The sequence below is a fragment of the Manis javanica genome, chromosome 5, assembly GCF_040802235.1.
Source record: "Manis javanica isolate MJ-LG chromosome 5, MJ_LKY, whole genome shotgun sequence".
In the NCBI taxonomy this organism is placed as follows: domain Eukaryota; kingdom Metazoa; phylum Chordata; class Mammalia; order Pholidota; family Manidae; genus Manis; species Manis javanica.
In genome coordinates this window covers 141,538,543-141,556,213 of record NC_133160.1, presented here as the reverse complement: position 1 = coordinate 141,556,213, position 17,671 = coordinate 141,538,543, and the positions used below count along the sequence as shown (strand labels likewise).

Below are 17,671 nucleotides of genomic sequence, written 5' to 3'. Positions count from 1 at the left end.
CAAAATTGAAGTATCTTAAGTTCAGTTTCTTTATCTGATTATTTTGAACCTAGGGGTTTCTGTCATCTGCCTAGAATATGGAAAGCTGTAAAAGGTTCCTATCCTAGTAAGGAAGGCCAGGTAATCAATCCTCCATGTCATGACTTTTCGTGGACCCGTGAGTACCCCAGATCTAAAGGTGCCTCAGCAAGGGAATTTTCACCTGCTCCTCAGTGCATCGACCTGGTCCTTTGTTGGCACTCACAAAGAAGACGGTACAGGTGGAGAGCAGAGGTAAGCCTCTTGGCAGTGCAGGTCTGTGGGAGGCACGCAGCTGCTGCTGAGGGAAAGCAAGCAAATCTTGCCTAGACCTTTTCCACCTATGAAACAAAAGCTGTAGCTGCTGGGGAAGGAAAGCAACTCTTTACTCCAGGGTGTAGGTGAAGACCAGATGAGGCTGGGGAACGAAAAAACTCCCTTCCCATGGGGGAGGGACAGAAAAGCCACTCTGGAACTGGACGATTAGAGGCTCCTACCGCTGGGATAGGGTCGGGATCGCTCACGACGGACGTACCTGCTTAGATGGTTTTTTGGCGGCTGATGTGCCTTCCGGTGAGGCCTCTCTTGGGAACTGCGGACGGCCACCTTCTGAGAGGCTTGTCCTTACTCAGCCTTTCCTTGTGCGCGTGTGGTGAGAGCGCGTATGAGCGAGTTCTCTGGTGTCCTTCAGGTACTCAGCTTATAAAAGGAGGAACTGTTCACGCATTGTGAACGTGCTGGCCTCTGGTTTACAGTCTTTTGTGTCTTTGGTTAGGAAGAGCCTAGTCTGTGCCATGACCACAATGAAGAAAACTTGTTTCCTATCTGAGAACTAGACTGACCCTAGCAAGCAACCCTGTCAGTGGAGTTCATGTATGGGAAAGGTGCTTTGCTTGTAAATTCAATTATTGTTAATAATGGTGTTTTTGACATGATGTAGATTTGACAGTCTGGTACTTAAGTAGATGCCGCTTTGCTATGTATATGTGAACTTTTTTTGGAAGATGTCTCAGTATCTTAAACTTTATTATGGTACAACTTAAATACCATAAAATATACTGCTTTAAATGCACAATTCAGTGATTTTTTAGTAAATTTACTGAGTTATGCAACCATCAGTCCAGTCTAGTTTTAGAACATTTCCATCTCTCCAGTAAGATCCCATGAGCCCATTTATAATTAATCCCTGCTCTCAACCCTAGTCCCAGGCAACTGGTACTCTACGTTCTGTCTCTGTAGATTTGCCACCTCTGGATATTTCATAGAAATGGAAACAGTATGAATTCGTGTCTGGTTTCTTTCACTTAATGTTTCTGAGATTCATCTATTTTGTGGCATGACCAGTATTTCCTTTTTATGCTAAGCAGTAGTCCATTGTATATACACATTTTCATTTATATACTTAGTATTGTTGGACAGATCACATTTTGTTTATCCATTCACCAACTGAGGGAATTGCATTTAATTTTATCTTTGTTTTAGGATATTGTTTCCTAATTGAGTAAATGGAGGCAACAGAATCCAACAGGTCTCATCCCAACTTGCATTCATTATCTATTTCCTACTTCCACATTTCACTCACCAAGTTCAAGAGAGGTTGTGGGCCTCTCAGTACCTAGCGGAAAACCTTATACAGGAACCGAGTTGCGTAGTCGGACCATTTGGGTTGAAACTCCTGGGCTTGAACTGCCTCATTTTTGCTGAGGAGACTTGGGCTTCCTGTTTAACCCTTCTGAGCTTTAATGGCATGTGTAAAATGGAGACATAGTAGTCACTTCATGGAATTAGTGAGGATTAAGTATGCCATTATATGTAATATGCTAAGCTTTTGATAAAAGGTATTTTTATTAACTTTGGGTGTGAGATGGGGAACTAGATCTAAGGCAGAATATAGCCTCTTCTGTACCTCGGTGTCTTCATAGCTAAAACAAAGCCAGGGCAGACCAGGCAGTTAAGAACCAGCACTCTGATCTGATGGTTAGGATGGGAGAGGTGCTGCATGCATTTCCAAGGAGCGTGACAGAACCCTTTTCCAGGAGACAAAGGGGATCCACGGAGGGAGGAAAATAGAAAGCCCTTCAGTGGCACTGACCTTGATGAGGCTTGAGAAAGCAACTCTAAATTTCACTTCCAAAGTAGGTATGTTTTCTGGTTTCCTGCACACAACCAGTTCCAACACAAATCAAGCCTGTGTGCCAGGCTTGGATCCTATTGTGTGGGGCCTGTTCACAGCCTGTTGAGCCCCCTGACTGGCCTTCCCATGGGGCATTGCCCTTCTGAGTATCTAGGAGAGGCCTTTGAGGAACCGCTTTCTCCAGCAGAGCCAGGTCAGGCCTTCTTGACTTTCCATTATTTGAAGGCACACTTCCATTACCACCTAGTTGCCCACTCTCCATTGACATTGCAAGGTACTCAACTCTACCTTTCTATAGGGCTCCTGCCTGAATTAAAGAGCAAATGGTTCTTCATCTGAGCAATCTTCTTTCATGATTCACCTTTCCTAAGGGGCAGAGAGTCTAGTTGCAATGCCAGCCCTTTCTGGGTCTCTCTGCTAATTAATTGTAAGTAGGATATTAAAACAGAAGTGAATTTAGGTAGAAATCTGATTTGCTCCTTCCTAACTTCAGAACCCTATTCTCCACAATGGCAAATGGCAGTAAAGGCCATGTTTGCACAATGGCTCTCTTCTTGTTTCCACTTGTTATGAAATATTTGTAATTTCCTTTGTCCTTCAATAGGAACTGTAAAATTTAGGTAGCTTTGACTCTCCAAACACAATGCCACAATTATTGGTAAGATAGAAATCATCCATCAGCAAAGATCAGGCCTTTGGACAACAAATGCTTTGCAGCCATTTATGCTGTTATTGTGATGAAAAGGTGGAATTAGCAAGAGACTGGAGATGAAGTAATATTTGAGTTTTAAGAACTTTGTGAAAGTCTTTCTCTTCATCAGCTTTGGACAGGGATCAGTTTGACAACCAGCTATGGTGTGGTTGATGCCTTGTGATCAAGAAAAGGTCCTACTTGTAAGTGTGAAGAGGGAGAAAGCAACAGGGCCATCCAGTTTTGATCTTACAAGCCATGATTTCTAGAAAGAGGAAGGCCCTGCTGCCCATAATTATAAGATTCCATGGACAGTTCAAGTTGCCAAATGGCCAATAAATGCAGGACCTTGGCCTCCTGGGCCTATTCCACTCACTATATTTAAAAGAGCCTCTGCAAAATGGTCACAAGTAAGGTAGTTTTAGGGGGACCAGCCTTCTGCCTTGCAGCTCTTAGCCTGAGGTAGGTTTTAAAGGGGCAGGTTCTTCTGTCTCTGCAGCTTTCTCCTGGAGGGCTCACTCCATCATAAGCCAGATGAAACCAGGTAGCAAAGCTGCCAAAACCTTTCTGAGGAAAGGCTTTCAGTGTTTTGGGGTGTTGAGGGTCTGTGGACACCAGGGTGGATATCTTCTCAAAAAAGCCTCAGAACAAAACTAAAATGGGTGCTTCAAGGGGATGCTTCTTGGGTCCCCACTAAAATTTGCTTCTTGGAGTAATCATTCTTACTTGATTACTAAGTCCCTAGAGTAACACAGAGTTTGTTCAAAGAAGTCACATGAATTATCAACACCAAAATTTGTGCTTGGGATGAAGGTTCACTCAGCATGGGAGGTACAGGTTTGGGGGCTGGGACCAAGTGTTCCCGTCTGCAAATTCAGCAGTGTTCCCCACCAGGTAAGTTTGTATTGCTTACGTAGCAGTCTTCTGTTCCTTCCCCAGCCAGTTTGCCTACCTTTATAATCACCTCTGCCAGGGACCTTCCTTTCTGAAAGCCTAGAAAGCCATCCCTTGCATCAGGTCCAGCTTCTTCTGAAGCAGTAGCTTGACGAGCCCAGTCACTTCTTTAGGGACCTGCATCTCGTACAACAGTTGTGGGAACTGCACTTCTCCATACGCAAATGGCAGCAATGCTTGCTTCCACAGCATCCATCAGGACTCCGAAGTCCAGACAGTACCATTTGAAACAACTGCATCCGCCTTTGCTGTGCTACTTACTTTCCATTTTGAGTCCTCCTAAGGCACAACCTTTTGTTATCAAGGCATTGTGCCAAACCTGTACAGATTAAATAAAAACCTGTAATGAAGAAAGTCGTTACTGCCACCCTTAAATTTTCTTACTGGCTTCCATATATCTGGACCTTGCACTATGGCACTCCTTGTCTGTATAACTGACCTCCAGTTAAATTACTTTTCAAGCTTCTGGAAAAATGGATACAGTGCTATTTCTTGAACGGATTTTAATCAGAATGCATGGTCTGCTAGAGAACGGGATGAAAGTGCCTTAATTTACCAATCAATTTTGATAAACATTGACACCCCAAAACTGAAGTCCTGATCACCAGTCTGAACCAGGTTCCTTAGAAAGGGGACATTTGTGCATGTTCCTGTTGGACTTAGAAATAATATACATAATGAAATAAATGAAAGTTATTACTCTTAGGGAGTAAAAATTGGAGCTGTGGCTTACAGGCTGAGTTGGTATGTGATTATGCACACTCATTTCCTTTGTTCTACACAGTTGCTGGTTTCTAGGAAACCTTTAACTTCTTACAGGTTATGCCATCATTATTATCTAGGCAGGCTGTAAAGCTCATTGCCAGATTGCTGGAGACTTGTTGGTCTCCAGTGGTTTCTACTGACTGTTTATCTATATGAATAGTGAAGGCAGAAAGGTCTTGACAATAAAAGGTGTGGAATGATAATGGTCACATTATCATAAATAATGCATAGGATAAAATACAGAAACATGCATTCTATTTCTGAAGCAGTCAAAGCTTCTATTTCATTTTGTACCTCATATTCCAGTTATGTTTATGTAACCTATTCTCCATGAACTACTTTTTTAACTAAATATGCATATGTGAAATTTGCAATAAATAGATGTATCATAGATACAGTAATGAAAAGGGTACTTTTAAGTTCTTAGGTTTAAAAGCAACTTCTAGTTTCCCAGATGTCCGCCAGAATTGGTCATCTATTGTTCTCTGTGAGCCAGATCAGAGCACACAGCCAGAAAATAAGAAAGTTTGATTTCGATTTGATTTGATTTCATTATGATTACATTTGATTTCTTATGAGAATCTGCAGGCTCCAGAATCTAAACAAAATATACACAAAGACATTTTATCACTTGTGACATAGCAGGGGGTATATGAATATTCAGGGCTCCACACTACTATATAATGCTGCATTTCTTGGTTTTATTTGAAACAATGCATATTTTTAGCATCTTATGGTAGGATTTTACACTTGTCATTTACACAAATTACAAGGTTCTGCTTCAAGTCTTTAAAAAAATTTTAAAAATTCAGCCCATGTGCAGCACAAGAATATGCAAAACTACTTTACATTATACACACTTTTATCAAAGGAGATACAAAATTCTGGCTTGTAGTTGTAGACAAATACAAGAAGCTTCAAACTAGACACAAAGAGTTAACATTAATTCTCAAATGTAAGTCTGCACTTTGTGTTGTATTTCTCTGAGATGTGAACACCAAATTCCTAAGGGATTTTACTTTTTCCTTTTTCAAAGGAAAACTGACATAATTTCCCTTAAACAAGTCCCTCCCCATCAGAGCTCAATCTTTCTACCATCCTTCTTTCCCTTCCTTTGGTGCCAGACACTTGCATATTACAAAATCGGGTGGGCCATTTATGTGTGTATGTGGAACAGACCCTTTTGGCTAACTCCTCCAAAAATCTAGGTAGCCATATATATTGTTGCAAATGGTTCTGCTACGTTATGTTAAACATGACTTAATACTAGGTAATCTAGTCCGCTGTGATGGGAGCTAGAGAAAGAAGGTCACTACCAGTGTGCTTTTCATTGGACAAACTGGTGGCCTTAAGAATCAAGTTGTCTGATGCTAAGAGAACTTTAAAACCTTTTCAAGTAGAATACACCCACTGACCGCTTGAGGGACTTCTTTGATGCTTATGCATAGATACTCTTTCAGCATGTTCGAGGCAGTATTTTATACTTTCCTTCTAAAGGGTTATGAAGAGGCAATAAGTAAGAACAGGGCTTTTCTGCCCTTTTAAAAGATACTGTTTTCCATCACTGATATCCCTTGTTCCCTAACCCTCTGTTACCTAAATGTGTGTATATTTAAGTTATCCATCTTTCACTGAAGTCAATATACAGCCAACTCTTGATTATCTATGAGCACATAGTGACATTTACTACCAGGAAATCTCACATTTCACATCATCCTCTTGACACAGTTTACATTCTCCATTTTAAATCCCATGTTCTTCGCCTATCAAGACCGAGTTAACACTGCAAACGTTTATGTCCTCTAACCCTCACTAGGTGCATGGAAACAGTGTACACTCAGCTAGGGCTTTGGGAAAGAGCTGGAAATGGAGAATGGGGCAGGCTACATTTCTCAACATGAGAAAGGACAAATTTCAGGTTCTTCTGTGAATCAGCTTTTGTAGTATGCCTTTATCAATTTTAAGTTTATGATTACCAAAAATTCAAAACCTGAGGCACAGTCACTATTTTATACAGATAATGGAGAGTTGACCGCAATCATGTTGTTTCTTTGACTTTAGCCCTTTCACATAAAAAAATGCACAAAACATAGTATGATAAAAAGATTAGATAGACTACTAAATGACATCTAGAAGCATTTATTTTATGCCAAAAACTTAAATATGATTACGTGTACACAAAAAGTGTACACATACCCTATGCTGAACAATGCCAAGAAACAATGTGATGCAACAGTTTTCTAAAATAAACATTAAAAACTGAGCCCAGACTAGCAGACAAAAGCAAAACACTTATTTTCCAACAGCACAATGCTGAAAATTGACAACAGTCCTAAATATCTCCAACTTTCCTTACAAAGCTGCCAAAGTCCAACTATTTTAAAAAACTGATTTTTCTTTATATCAGTAATAAAAATCTGGTGACAAACATTATAAAACCAAATGCTGGACAGTCTTTACTCCTTTAAAATTCCAAATATTCTAACATAATTGTAGGAGTAAAAACTATTTTAAAGTGATATGCTTTATGAAACAATATGTACATTTATTGCAAATTATATTAAACTAAGATGGAGAGGAAATCAAAATATGAAGTGATATGAAATCAATAATTTTAATTATTTTCTCACTCTGATAAAAATCAGAAAGCAACATTTATAAAATTGCCACCACATCACTTTTCATAGCAGGTAACTGAAATCTGTACATCTCATTTTTGCAGAAAAGTAGGCAGGCAGAAAGAATTATACATAAAAGTTTCCAAAAGGAAAAACAAAGAAATATTTAATCTGATCTCTTTTCTTCTAAAAAATTAATTCAGTAGACTTCTATTTTTTCTTGTGTAACATGGGAATTCCTGGCTCTTAAAATTGATGAACTTTCAGTGTCAGTGTAAGGACATCCTGTTACTTTCTTTAAAATAAAAACTGCAGCATGGAAATTAATGGTGTATTAAGCCTTTAACTCCAGAGATGCAGGAACTGGAACCAAGTGTTAAGCAATTTGCTTAATTATTGACTTTTCATAAGAAAAGTCTGGGGTTGGGGGGTAGAATAGAGTTGCTTTTAGCCTCTCATGAGTTTCTGCTGTACATTTCCATCAAAGGACTTGTGGTCATGTGAAAAGGAAGTATAGTTTCAGTTTTCAAGGCAGAAAGTGTGTGTTCTGAAGTTAACTTCATTTTTTGTTCAGGGACATTTTGAATCCAAGTTTTGGCAGAAGCTGGAGTGTGCTTCTGTTTGGCCTTCATTTTCTCCCTTTGCAAATAACTTTTCATTTTACCTTAGGGACAGGAGGAGGAGAAAGCAAAGTTAGAAAAGATGTAAACAGGAAAACAAAACAATCCAGGATAATTGCATTTCTATAGTTATTATCTAAAATATGAAAATACTTAAAAAAATTTTTCACTTGAAACTCTACTTGGTTAGGAATCTTTCCCTAAACCAAGTAGAAATAAAACACCAATGAAAGTTTTTATTTTTAACCATTAAGTGCTTCTATCCACTGCCTATTTTTTTTCCAATAAAATAAAAGCTATTTGAAATAATTGTAATTCTTTATTAACATTTTCAAAGTATTATAGATGAAAAATGACTGGACAATATGGCAAAATAAATTTATAAGCAGCAAAGTAATTTCTGACTCCTGAACTGGGTAGAAAAAAACCACATTTTAGTATACTAAAATGACAAGGAGCAAAATTAGCTTAATTGTGTTGAAGAGATTTAGAAGAATCCCCAACTGGTCCCACTTCCCTAGCAGGGAGGAAATTCTGATCTCTGGAAGCATGAGGGAAGGGGGATACAGACTCTTTCTCTTCTCCCCTCACCTACTCTTCTTTGAGAGAAGAATCATCTAATAGATGAGAGGGATGTATAGGGGAGGGAGTGAGCATGCTGGGCTTGGCTTTCCCTAGATTTGTTCTCTTTTACCCCCAGTAAGGTGAGTTCTGTCTGTGGTTGTTCAATTTAGGGACAAGGCATTGGCAGTCACTTGGCCCATGTCATTCTGCATTTTTAAAACCAGCTTTCTCAGTATTAAGACTGTGTCTCCTCAGTTCCAAACTTGGGAGAGAACGACAGGGAGTTGTTTTTTTATATTCCCAAATCCCAACACTACATATAAATTTTATAAAGATAACAATGCTTAAAAAAGCTAGGTAGTTAAGGTTCTTACAGACTAATAAACAAGTTTAATAATATGCTATCAAGGAATTCTCTACAAGCTGCCTGCTGTACTTTCAGGAGGCTTTCCATTTACTAGCTGAGTCCTTAGTATCTTCCTGGCAGCTCTCAAAGAGTTTTAAAAGATTAAAAGCATGGGGAGAATTTCCTGGACTTGATTCTATGTCCCAAAGTGAACTGCATCACTTTGAAGCATTTGGCATCTGAAAAATTTCTTAGTATTTTGATAAAATTTCACTTGCTACTGGAAGAATATATCAAACTAATATAATAGTTGTTTAACACATGAGGATACACACAAAGGAATTACTCTAATTTTTAATTTTAAGATATGAACCCTTGTGCTGGTAGGAAACTTTCTCAGTATACAAATGAACACAGGAAATCAGGAAATTCTTTGCTTAAGAAAAACAGAAATTACAAGATTCTTAATACTTCCCCCAAAGTACGCTAGAAAGCAAAAACATATTACTCCAAATAGGGAAAACTATACTCTATTTATCCTACAGATAGCCCCATTAAATTGATAGCTTCCCCACAAGTCCCATGGTTAAGGACTGATATAATCTCTTCTTCATGGAAGAACTTTGTCTTTGATGTAAGCAAAACATACTGAGGAATCAGTAGACCTGTAATACATTTTCAATGCAAAATGTCTGGAAATATCTGCCATTTGGTTAATAGCTCAAAAATATAAGAGAAAAAACAGTAAACTAAACAATGATCAACTCTTCATCCAAAACTCAGAAAGCCAACATTGTCTAGTTCAGATACTGCTTCCTGACCACAGCATTACAAATGGCTGATTTTTATAAATGTATGGAGTGAATTCAAGGGATTTTCTCAAAATAAGTAACAATTCTAGAGCAGCCCAAAATATAAACACTTACTGGAACACACACACACATACAGAATAAATAACTGAGGTAATAACATCTACTGCAAAAACCCAAAGGGATCTAAAAAATTCTGCGGTTAAGTTTATAAATTAAAATGCTGAGTATCAACTCCCAGATTTAAGAACTAAAATCTATGCCAATAAATTTTGTATATACTACCCATGTTTCGGTGGAATAAAGTATCCATCCCTGATTTAGTAAATAAATTACATAAAGTAGGAAGCATTCCAAAAGTAATTACTATTTTCCTAATGTTGTCAGTAAGAGGACCTAGCAAGAGGAATTCTAAAGGGATTAGCACTTGCCACACATGGTAAGTGATGGTTACGGTATTAAAATGGCTCTAGAGGCTACCATGTGTCAAGAGTCCTACCTAACAGGGCTGAGGGATTAAATGAGGTAAAAAGCAAAGCATTCAGACTGTGGCTGGCATATACCAAGGCCTCAAAATGGTTTTCATTGATTAAAAATAAAATTCAAATAATCATACATTGTGATAATAATATAAATTCCAAGTAATGAAAATGAGTCAATTTTCTGGAGGTGGTGCTGGCATAAGGTGTAGACTCGCTAACACAACGGACTCTGTACTCAACTTGACAAAGGAGTACATGGAGTAAAGAAGATCAGGGTTATCAGGAGGAGAGAGGTTCTTTTCAGATGTTACTGTGGAGACAGTTGTGACCAGAGCAGGAACTGACCATCTGGGAATTGAGAAATTAAGCAAATGAAAGGTGTGAAGAATAATCAAAGTAAAAAGGTAGCATCTGAAGTTAGAAAGCAGGCCATAGAGAAGCAATGGGTGCTGGGCCTTATTCACCAAAGTCTTTCATTCAGGGGTAAGCTACTTCAGTGCAGCAATCCAGATCTGACTCCACAATGCAAGACCCCTAGGCTACTATTTGAGTTTCCAGGGCAATAAGATAACTGATTCTATCACCCTGGGCTCATTCTTAGTTCACAGATGTAGTGTTCAATGGCTCTAAATTTGCAGACCCTATTTCTTCTAATACTGAAATTAGCTGTTGAAATTGTAATAACCTTCATAGGATGATTCAAGTTGTTATATGAGATCTATATTCAGAGCTCCTTAATCATTTGGCTTTAACCTGCATTTGATCGTCACCAGGTCTCAGAAAAATACAAGTGAGATGTGGAATCAATCACAGGTAACATATGCAGTTAATTAGAAGTATGTTTAGAATCCTGTAGGAAGGTGGAAGCTACAGTTCCACATGAAATAAAAATAAAGCTGGCACCTTCAGGATTTTGACTATGCAATGTTTTCTCAAGTTGAGGGACAGTTAAAACATCAGCTGAGTCAAAGACAAGGAACTTTTGTCGTAGTGTATCTGTCTATTCCATTGTCTAGTGGTAACTAAACATTGAAACATATCCTTTTATACATTAAGAAGAAAAATAAATAATATGAGCTCTGAATGTTCATAGTTTAAAAATATCCCAAAATACTGCATAAGTTAGAAAAGAAACAGAGCCACAGCTATTTGTAGCAGTACAGTTAAGTGGTAAGGGATGCACCTGGATTTGAAGCCCTGCTCTGCGTAGCATTGGCCCGGTGACCTGAGAAAGTCATCTTTCTGGGTCTAATCTCCTCATCTCTAACACAGGGTCATACTTACTTCATAATGGCTGTTGGCAAAGCACATGTATGTTCAACAACCCTTCCTTATTATCACTATTTTTCTACTGTATATACCATATTACTAATATATATGCCAAGCATCCCTGCAAATATCTCCCACACTACTACTACCTTATTTCACCACAATTTGACAGTGTTCTTAGCATCAGATGTTTCATTTACTTTAAGTTTGTCACTTTGAAGAACACCCATCAAAATGCAGGGGCTTTTGTTTACATGTACTTTGAAAGAGGTATTCACTTAAAAAGATGACTACAGTTGGTCTGTTTGATTTAACCTGTAATTATTTAAAATAAACTATTTTTTACATAATATAGTTATAAAAATTAACTGTATGCAAATATATTCCACTTTATGGAAATTATTCCATATCTGAACGACATAAGCTATTTAGAATACGCAAGTATTTCCAAAGCATCCTCTGTTAATACCAGTTTGTTGTGCATGTGTAGTGCCTGTAGAATTAGGACTTAATTTTACCTTAAATGTATAATACAGTAGCGTGGTTACAAACTCTACAGTGACATTGCCTGAGTTTAATCCTGACTCCACTAATTATATAAGCAAAGGGACCAAAAGCTACATGGACCTGGGTCTCCTCCTATGTGTAAACTGGGGATAATGATAGTAGTACTTAGCCTATTTTAAGAAAATTTAATAGCCTCAAACTTCAGAATTGTATAAATGGTAAATTTAAAAATGTACTGATAAGCACATGCTTCAGTAACACTGAACTTTATAAATAAAGTACTGAAGCAGGATGCTGGGGTGTCCTGAGATGATCAAAGCTGGCTTTTTCCTAGAAGAACTCATGTGCTTATAATCTAATTCAGGGGAAGATGAGTTGGGTATAGGTATGCGAGGAGAAAAGAAGGGGTTAGGATTAAGTTCTAACTATAGGCCAAGTGTGGAAGGAGCCAACTTCCTAAATCTTAAACTATAGTGTGGAAAATGTGAGATCCTAGCCCAAGAACGATCAAAGATGAGCATCCGAGAAGTTGCTTGACTGGGGAAGGTGGGGGGAGGTAAACTGTTGACTTATATTGAAATGAACTGTAATGAGGAATTAAAGAGCAGGACAGATCTGTTCATGTGTCTTTATACCTTCTCCATTCTGGGAACTTTATATCTAAAAGGTAGTCTTTTATATGAAGTAAAAACCCTGCAATTATGTGAAGGATGGGGAGCAAGACAAAATACCATATCCTAATTCAAAATTAGCCAAAAAAAAAAAAAAAAAAAAAGAGAGAGCTCTTTCCAAATTGGTGCTGGAAGTTATGAGATAAACACAAATGCCATTATAACCTACTCAGGAAAACCAAGGGCAGTTTTCACTCCTAAATGCGTGTTTTACAGGGTATGTGGCATACTAAGGATAAAACCAAACGTGTGTTCAGAGTTGGGAAGCTCGGCGTCTGTTACCTTTGCAGGTCCATCTGTCTCTCTGTTGGTGCTGCCTTTTTGGCTCCATCTGGCAGTTTGGGTGCTTTGGCATTACCTGCTTCCAAACCCCCAGGGCTTTCCTGACTGACTGCGGCCCTCTTTCTTCCCTTGCTAAGAGGCTTATTTATGTCATCACTTTTGGTTGCATTGCCCTGAGATTCAGACTTGGGTCGACGTCCTCTCCTGGGTTTTGAAGGGGCAGGTGGTCCTGATTCGTCTACTTTCTCATCGGTCTTTTGTTGGATATTCTCTGCACCAGCTGCTGTTACTGTTCTTTTTTTTCCTCGGTCACTGCTGATGTTGCCCTGGGCAGCCTGGTCAGAATTAATCTCCTAAAAGAACACAAAACAATTCTATAAATACAAATTCCTTAAATATCAATGATCTGTACTAGAAAGTATTTTGAATGCATTTTAAAGAACTTGGGACTCCAAGGCTCCTTATTAACTGCTTATGTCCTATAAGGAATGTAAACTCTTTGAGGACAGGTTCTGAGCATGGTGCCTAGCATGTTGCTTGGCACATATAATGTACTCAATAAATGCTTATTAAAATGCATAGGAAGTAAGTATAAAAGGTTTTGTTATCATGCTTATTCTATATGAAAAGGTCCTTTTTATTGATGCATACTCTAAATTTGTCCCTTTTCAAGAGGGGAGCAGGTTTTCATAACTCACTATGCTATTTTCTTTCTCTACAATGCGTCAACTATAATAATCTTTGTAGTCCTGTGACCTTCTGAAGTTTTATAATTTCTTGCTCCACTAATTCATTTTAACTTTTGTCTCTTCTCACTGTATCAATTAACCTTCCGCTTTTTTCTGAACATGTTTTTCTTAGTTTAGCAAATGTATTACATATATTAAGTCATTTAAAATGTTCAAAGTAATAAAATAATGGACTTTAGGAGGAACAACTGTTTTCAGAAGTGACCTTTATATGAATGATACTTAGGAGTATCATACTTTTAATTGAATGAAAGGAAACAGAGGAACACTATGTGAAAAATTTAACTATATTTTAAAAAATTAAACAGTTAATTTTCATTGCCTCCAGAATGACTGAAGAAAAAAAAAACTATAAACTTCTCATGTGTTAAGAAAATTTACTTAAATGGAAACTCATAAAAGTAGTAATTTAAGTGAAAAAATCCACAAATCAATGTTTCATTTTAGGGTTTACTGTTATGTTAATCCTCAGTTTAAGAGAATGGGTGAGACATGAAGGAACAAGAGTAAGGTGGTCCACAAGAATTAAACTAAAACAATACACAGTGGATGAGAGAAGAGATATGCAAAGTCACTCTGGGGAAAGATGTTGATTCCTGGGCAAAACAAGACCGGTCAATGAAACGACCAAACATGTATTGCTGAACCTGAAGCAAGAACCATTCATACAAATGAGTACCTGTCAGGTGCAGTGGCTGCTGGGCATAGGTTGGGGAACAAAACTGATACTGTTCCTTACCTCATGTAGGTTAATTTTTTTTAAAACATAAACAAACATTTAAGTACAAATTATTCCAAGTGCTAAGAGATTAAAGAACAAGGCACTCTGAAAAAAAAAAAAAAAAAGAGAGAGAGAGAGGAAGCATCAATTTCTAAATGGTTCTTTGGGGAATGTTTTGTAAACAGTATCAAAGCAGATTTAAGGAACTTGGACCATCATAAAGAGTGATGGGAGAGTGGTAGAAGATGTGGTAGTAGGAGTAGCAGGCATGGGCCAGATCATGGATGTCTTACAAGACATGTTAAGAAATTTGATTTTATCCTACATGTCAATGAAAGTCATTGAAGGACTTTAAATAGAGAACAAACAAAATCCAAATAACATTTTAAAAAGATCAAGTTGGCTGCTAAATCATAAATGATGATTGGAGTGGAAGGGAGCAAGAATGTTAACAAGGCAAAACAACTCTGGGACCAGAAGCTGAGTTAGACAAAAGAAAATTTAACAATGGGCAAATGTGAATAGGCAATTCACAGACCACATCCAAATGATCAACAAAAATACTGGCAGTCAGAGAAATGCAAAATAAAACAATAGTGGGGTATTAGTTTTGATATTTGAGACTGCAAAAATTCACAAGAACTGTAAAACCTGTTATTTGTGGCTATGTAGAGAAAAAAGTACTCATATACCCTGCCAGCAGAAATGTCAAGTGTTCCAATTTTTCAAGAAAGCAATGGGAAAATACCTGAAGTCTGTAAGTACATTTATTCTCTGACCAAACAATCTAACATCTTGGAACTTGCTAGCTTGTAGAAATAAATCACCAGTAAATGAGTACTTATAAAGATTATTTAATGCAACATTATAATGGGGAAAGGAAGTGTTTATGTGTATACACATGTGAAAATGGTAAGACTGTAGAGAAAAAAGTGAACACATCAGTTTAAAAAGAAAAAAGAATGCATTAAAAATCATGCAGTGACCATATTTACATAACAATGAATATTATGTACATATGCATATGTATATGTATGAAGAACTCATGTAAAAGCCAAGTGAGGGAAGAAATCAGTTGGTCAGCTGTATGAAAAGACGACTCCTTAATGATAACGTTGGCACTACTGCTTGTCTAAATCCATTGGGTGTATATGTCTTGGTTCTTACTTTAACCACCTCCCTTATTCAACTTTCATATTATAATTTTATTTCCCTCATAGAGTAAATAACAGGACAGAACTGTTGATGTGTAAACATGCATATCTAGTTTGCTGGGTTACTTTTATATAGAAAACTAATAAACTGTTTTTTTGCATTAATCTCTTTTTGAGAAATTGGTTAGCAAGAAACAACCCCTTAGATCTTTATCTTCTTTTAGTATACAAACAAGGTATTTTTTTTGAGTCTACAACACTGGAAAGAAATGATTATATCAATTCATGGGAGACCTTACTACAAAGCTATCAGGCTTTGGCCAAAATACAACCTGTCTCTTCAGGCCACAGTGAATTTGTTAAAACATCATTTGGAAGTGTGAAAAAGTTAAGGGTTTAGGACACATATTATAGACCCATCATAAAAGTAACATTTGGCCTCTCAGATACCAGAATTTAAATGTCCAACTTATCTTTTTAAAATTTGTTTAATATATAATATCAATTAGTCTTTTGCAGAATTTTATAGCAGAGGCAAGAAAGGTTATAGATAGCTGTTTGTACTAGATAAACAGCTGTATCCCTGTACCACGACTTAAAACAAATTTTAAGTATGCTTAACTGAATGTCTATGGCAATATGCATTTTGCATCTAAGTTTAATTTGTGTCAAGAGTGTTTAATTCCATACAAGGATCCAACAATACTCAATTCAACTGGTTTGTATTCCAAGAATTTTGACAGTGAGACCTGTTACCTGAATCTGACATACTTAAGTTCAAAGAGCAAATAGCAAGTCTGGATAGTGAGAGACTGACTGATCTAAAAATGTATCCTAATCTATTCAGTTTGATTCAGATAATGAGTTTGGATAGAAAAATTCAGCTACTATGGAGTACCTAGATAGTCCTATATTTTATGTACCTGAGGATAATTCTTAAAACATTTGATGAATGCCATATATATATTTTGGGCAATAAAAAAGATAAATATGTCAAAAATATGATTCTGTGGGAAAAGTAATAATAGTATCTTCATGCCTTTCCTATTGAAGTAAGTTAAGAATTTCATTCTATCGTTGAATAGACTTAGACAGGTAAAGCTGTCTGTCCAACTAAACACAGAACTCTTGAAAAAATTGGGTGTGATAGTTAGAAGGTCAACAATAAAGAGTGAAGCTCTTAAACAAAAACTCTAATACATTTTAAAAGGTTAACTTCTAAGTCTAACTTTAAAAGAATAATAGAAACAAAAAGAGTGTTGAACCCTGACAGGAGTCAATAAACTTTTGAAAGTAAGGTCTCAAACTTCAATTCCTGTTTTTTCAAGGTGTTGGGAGAAGTAATGTGAGAAGGGTACCATTATGGGTGACCAAACAAACTCTTGTAAAGTGAAGTAAGTGGATTGTATGCAGAATCATTTCTGGAGAGTGGAAGCACACATGTATAATAAGTGTAGTATAAATTAACCTGTTGACTGTACCTCAACCATGAAATGGTATTAAGAATCTCAACAGGATAAATCAACTTGTTTTATTTTAAAATTTACCTTACTCTTCACTGGGTCAATATTTCTTCCAGGTGTGACAGAAATAATTCTCACAGGGTTCTCTTCATTTTCACTAACTCCAGTTTCCGCTGCCTCTGAACTCTGTTCCCTGTAGAAGAAAAATTAAACGAAAGCTTCTTTATTTCAACACATGAATATAAAGTTCACTCTCTCACTATACCAAAAATGATACAGAGACTCAGGCTGGTTTAGAAGCCTGGCCAAGTGAAGCAACATTAGCAAGATTCAGGTCTTCAGCGGTTACAGACTCTTGCACAATTATCACCATGTTATTGATTTCCATTTAACCGTACTAATGTAAGACAGAAATGACTACCTAAAATCATCTGACAGAAAGATTAGTTGTCAAGAAACAAAATGACACAACTATGCTAAGCCTACCTCTTTGGGGTGGGGAAGCCTAAATCAAAACAAAAATAAACAATAGATGAGACTACAGGATAGTTATCTCTAATCTGTGTTCTTAATGCTCTGCAAGAGAGGGGACTGCAGGAAGAGGCCACAGGGGAGTTGGAGCCTTACCACCTATGGAAACCACAGGTGTTCCTTGTTATTTTGTATTTTGGGGTTCTATTACTAGAAATGTGCTTAAAACACCACCAGTTGAGTTTATTCTTAAAACTTTATGAGTAAGAATAAAACTTTTAAATGCCTCAATATTCAGTGTGGATGAGAGTAGGATCAGGTGGAAATTTTTATGCAGTAGCTAACAGTTAACACTTAACAATTTAAACATGGAATATTTTTAC

General features: G+C 37.2%; 1 protein-coding gene across 3 annotated transcripts in view; it reads right to left on the bottom strand.

Moving 5' to 3' along the window:
* Positions 1–5,236: 5,236 nt before the first annotated feature.
* PDS5A (PDS5 cohesin associated factor A) overlaps positions 5,237–17,671 on the bottom strand; it is a 140,598-nt gene continuing 128,163 nt past the window's right edge. For all 3 annotated transcript variants that reach the window (XM_037002743.2, XM_037002745.2, XM_073237725.1), the window contains 3 exons: positions 16,902–17,010; positions 12,731–13,083; positions 5,237–7,844 (listed from right to left, as the gene is read on the bottom strand). In XM_037002743.2, coding sequence (XP_036858638.1) covers positions 7,841–7,844; positions 12,731–13,083; positions 16,902–17,010 — 466 coding nt within the window. In that variant the 3' untranslated portion in view covers positions 5,237–7,840. The remainder of the gene's footprint in view (positions 7,845–12,730; positions 13,084–16,901; positions 17,011–17,671) is intronic.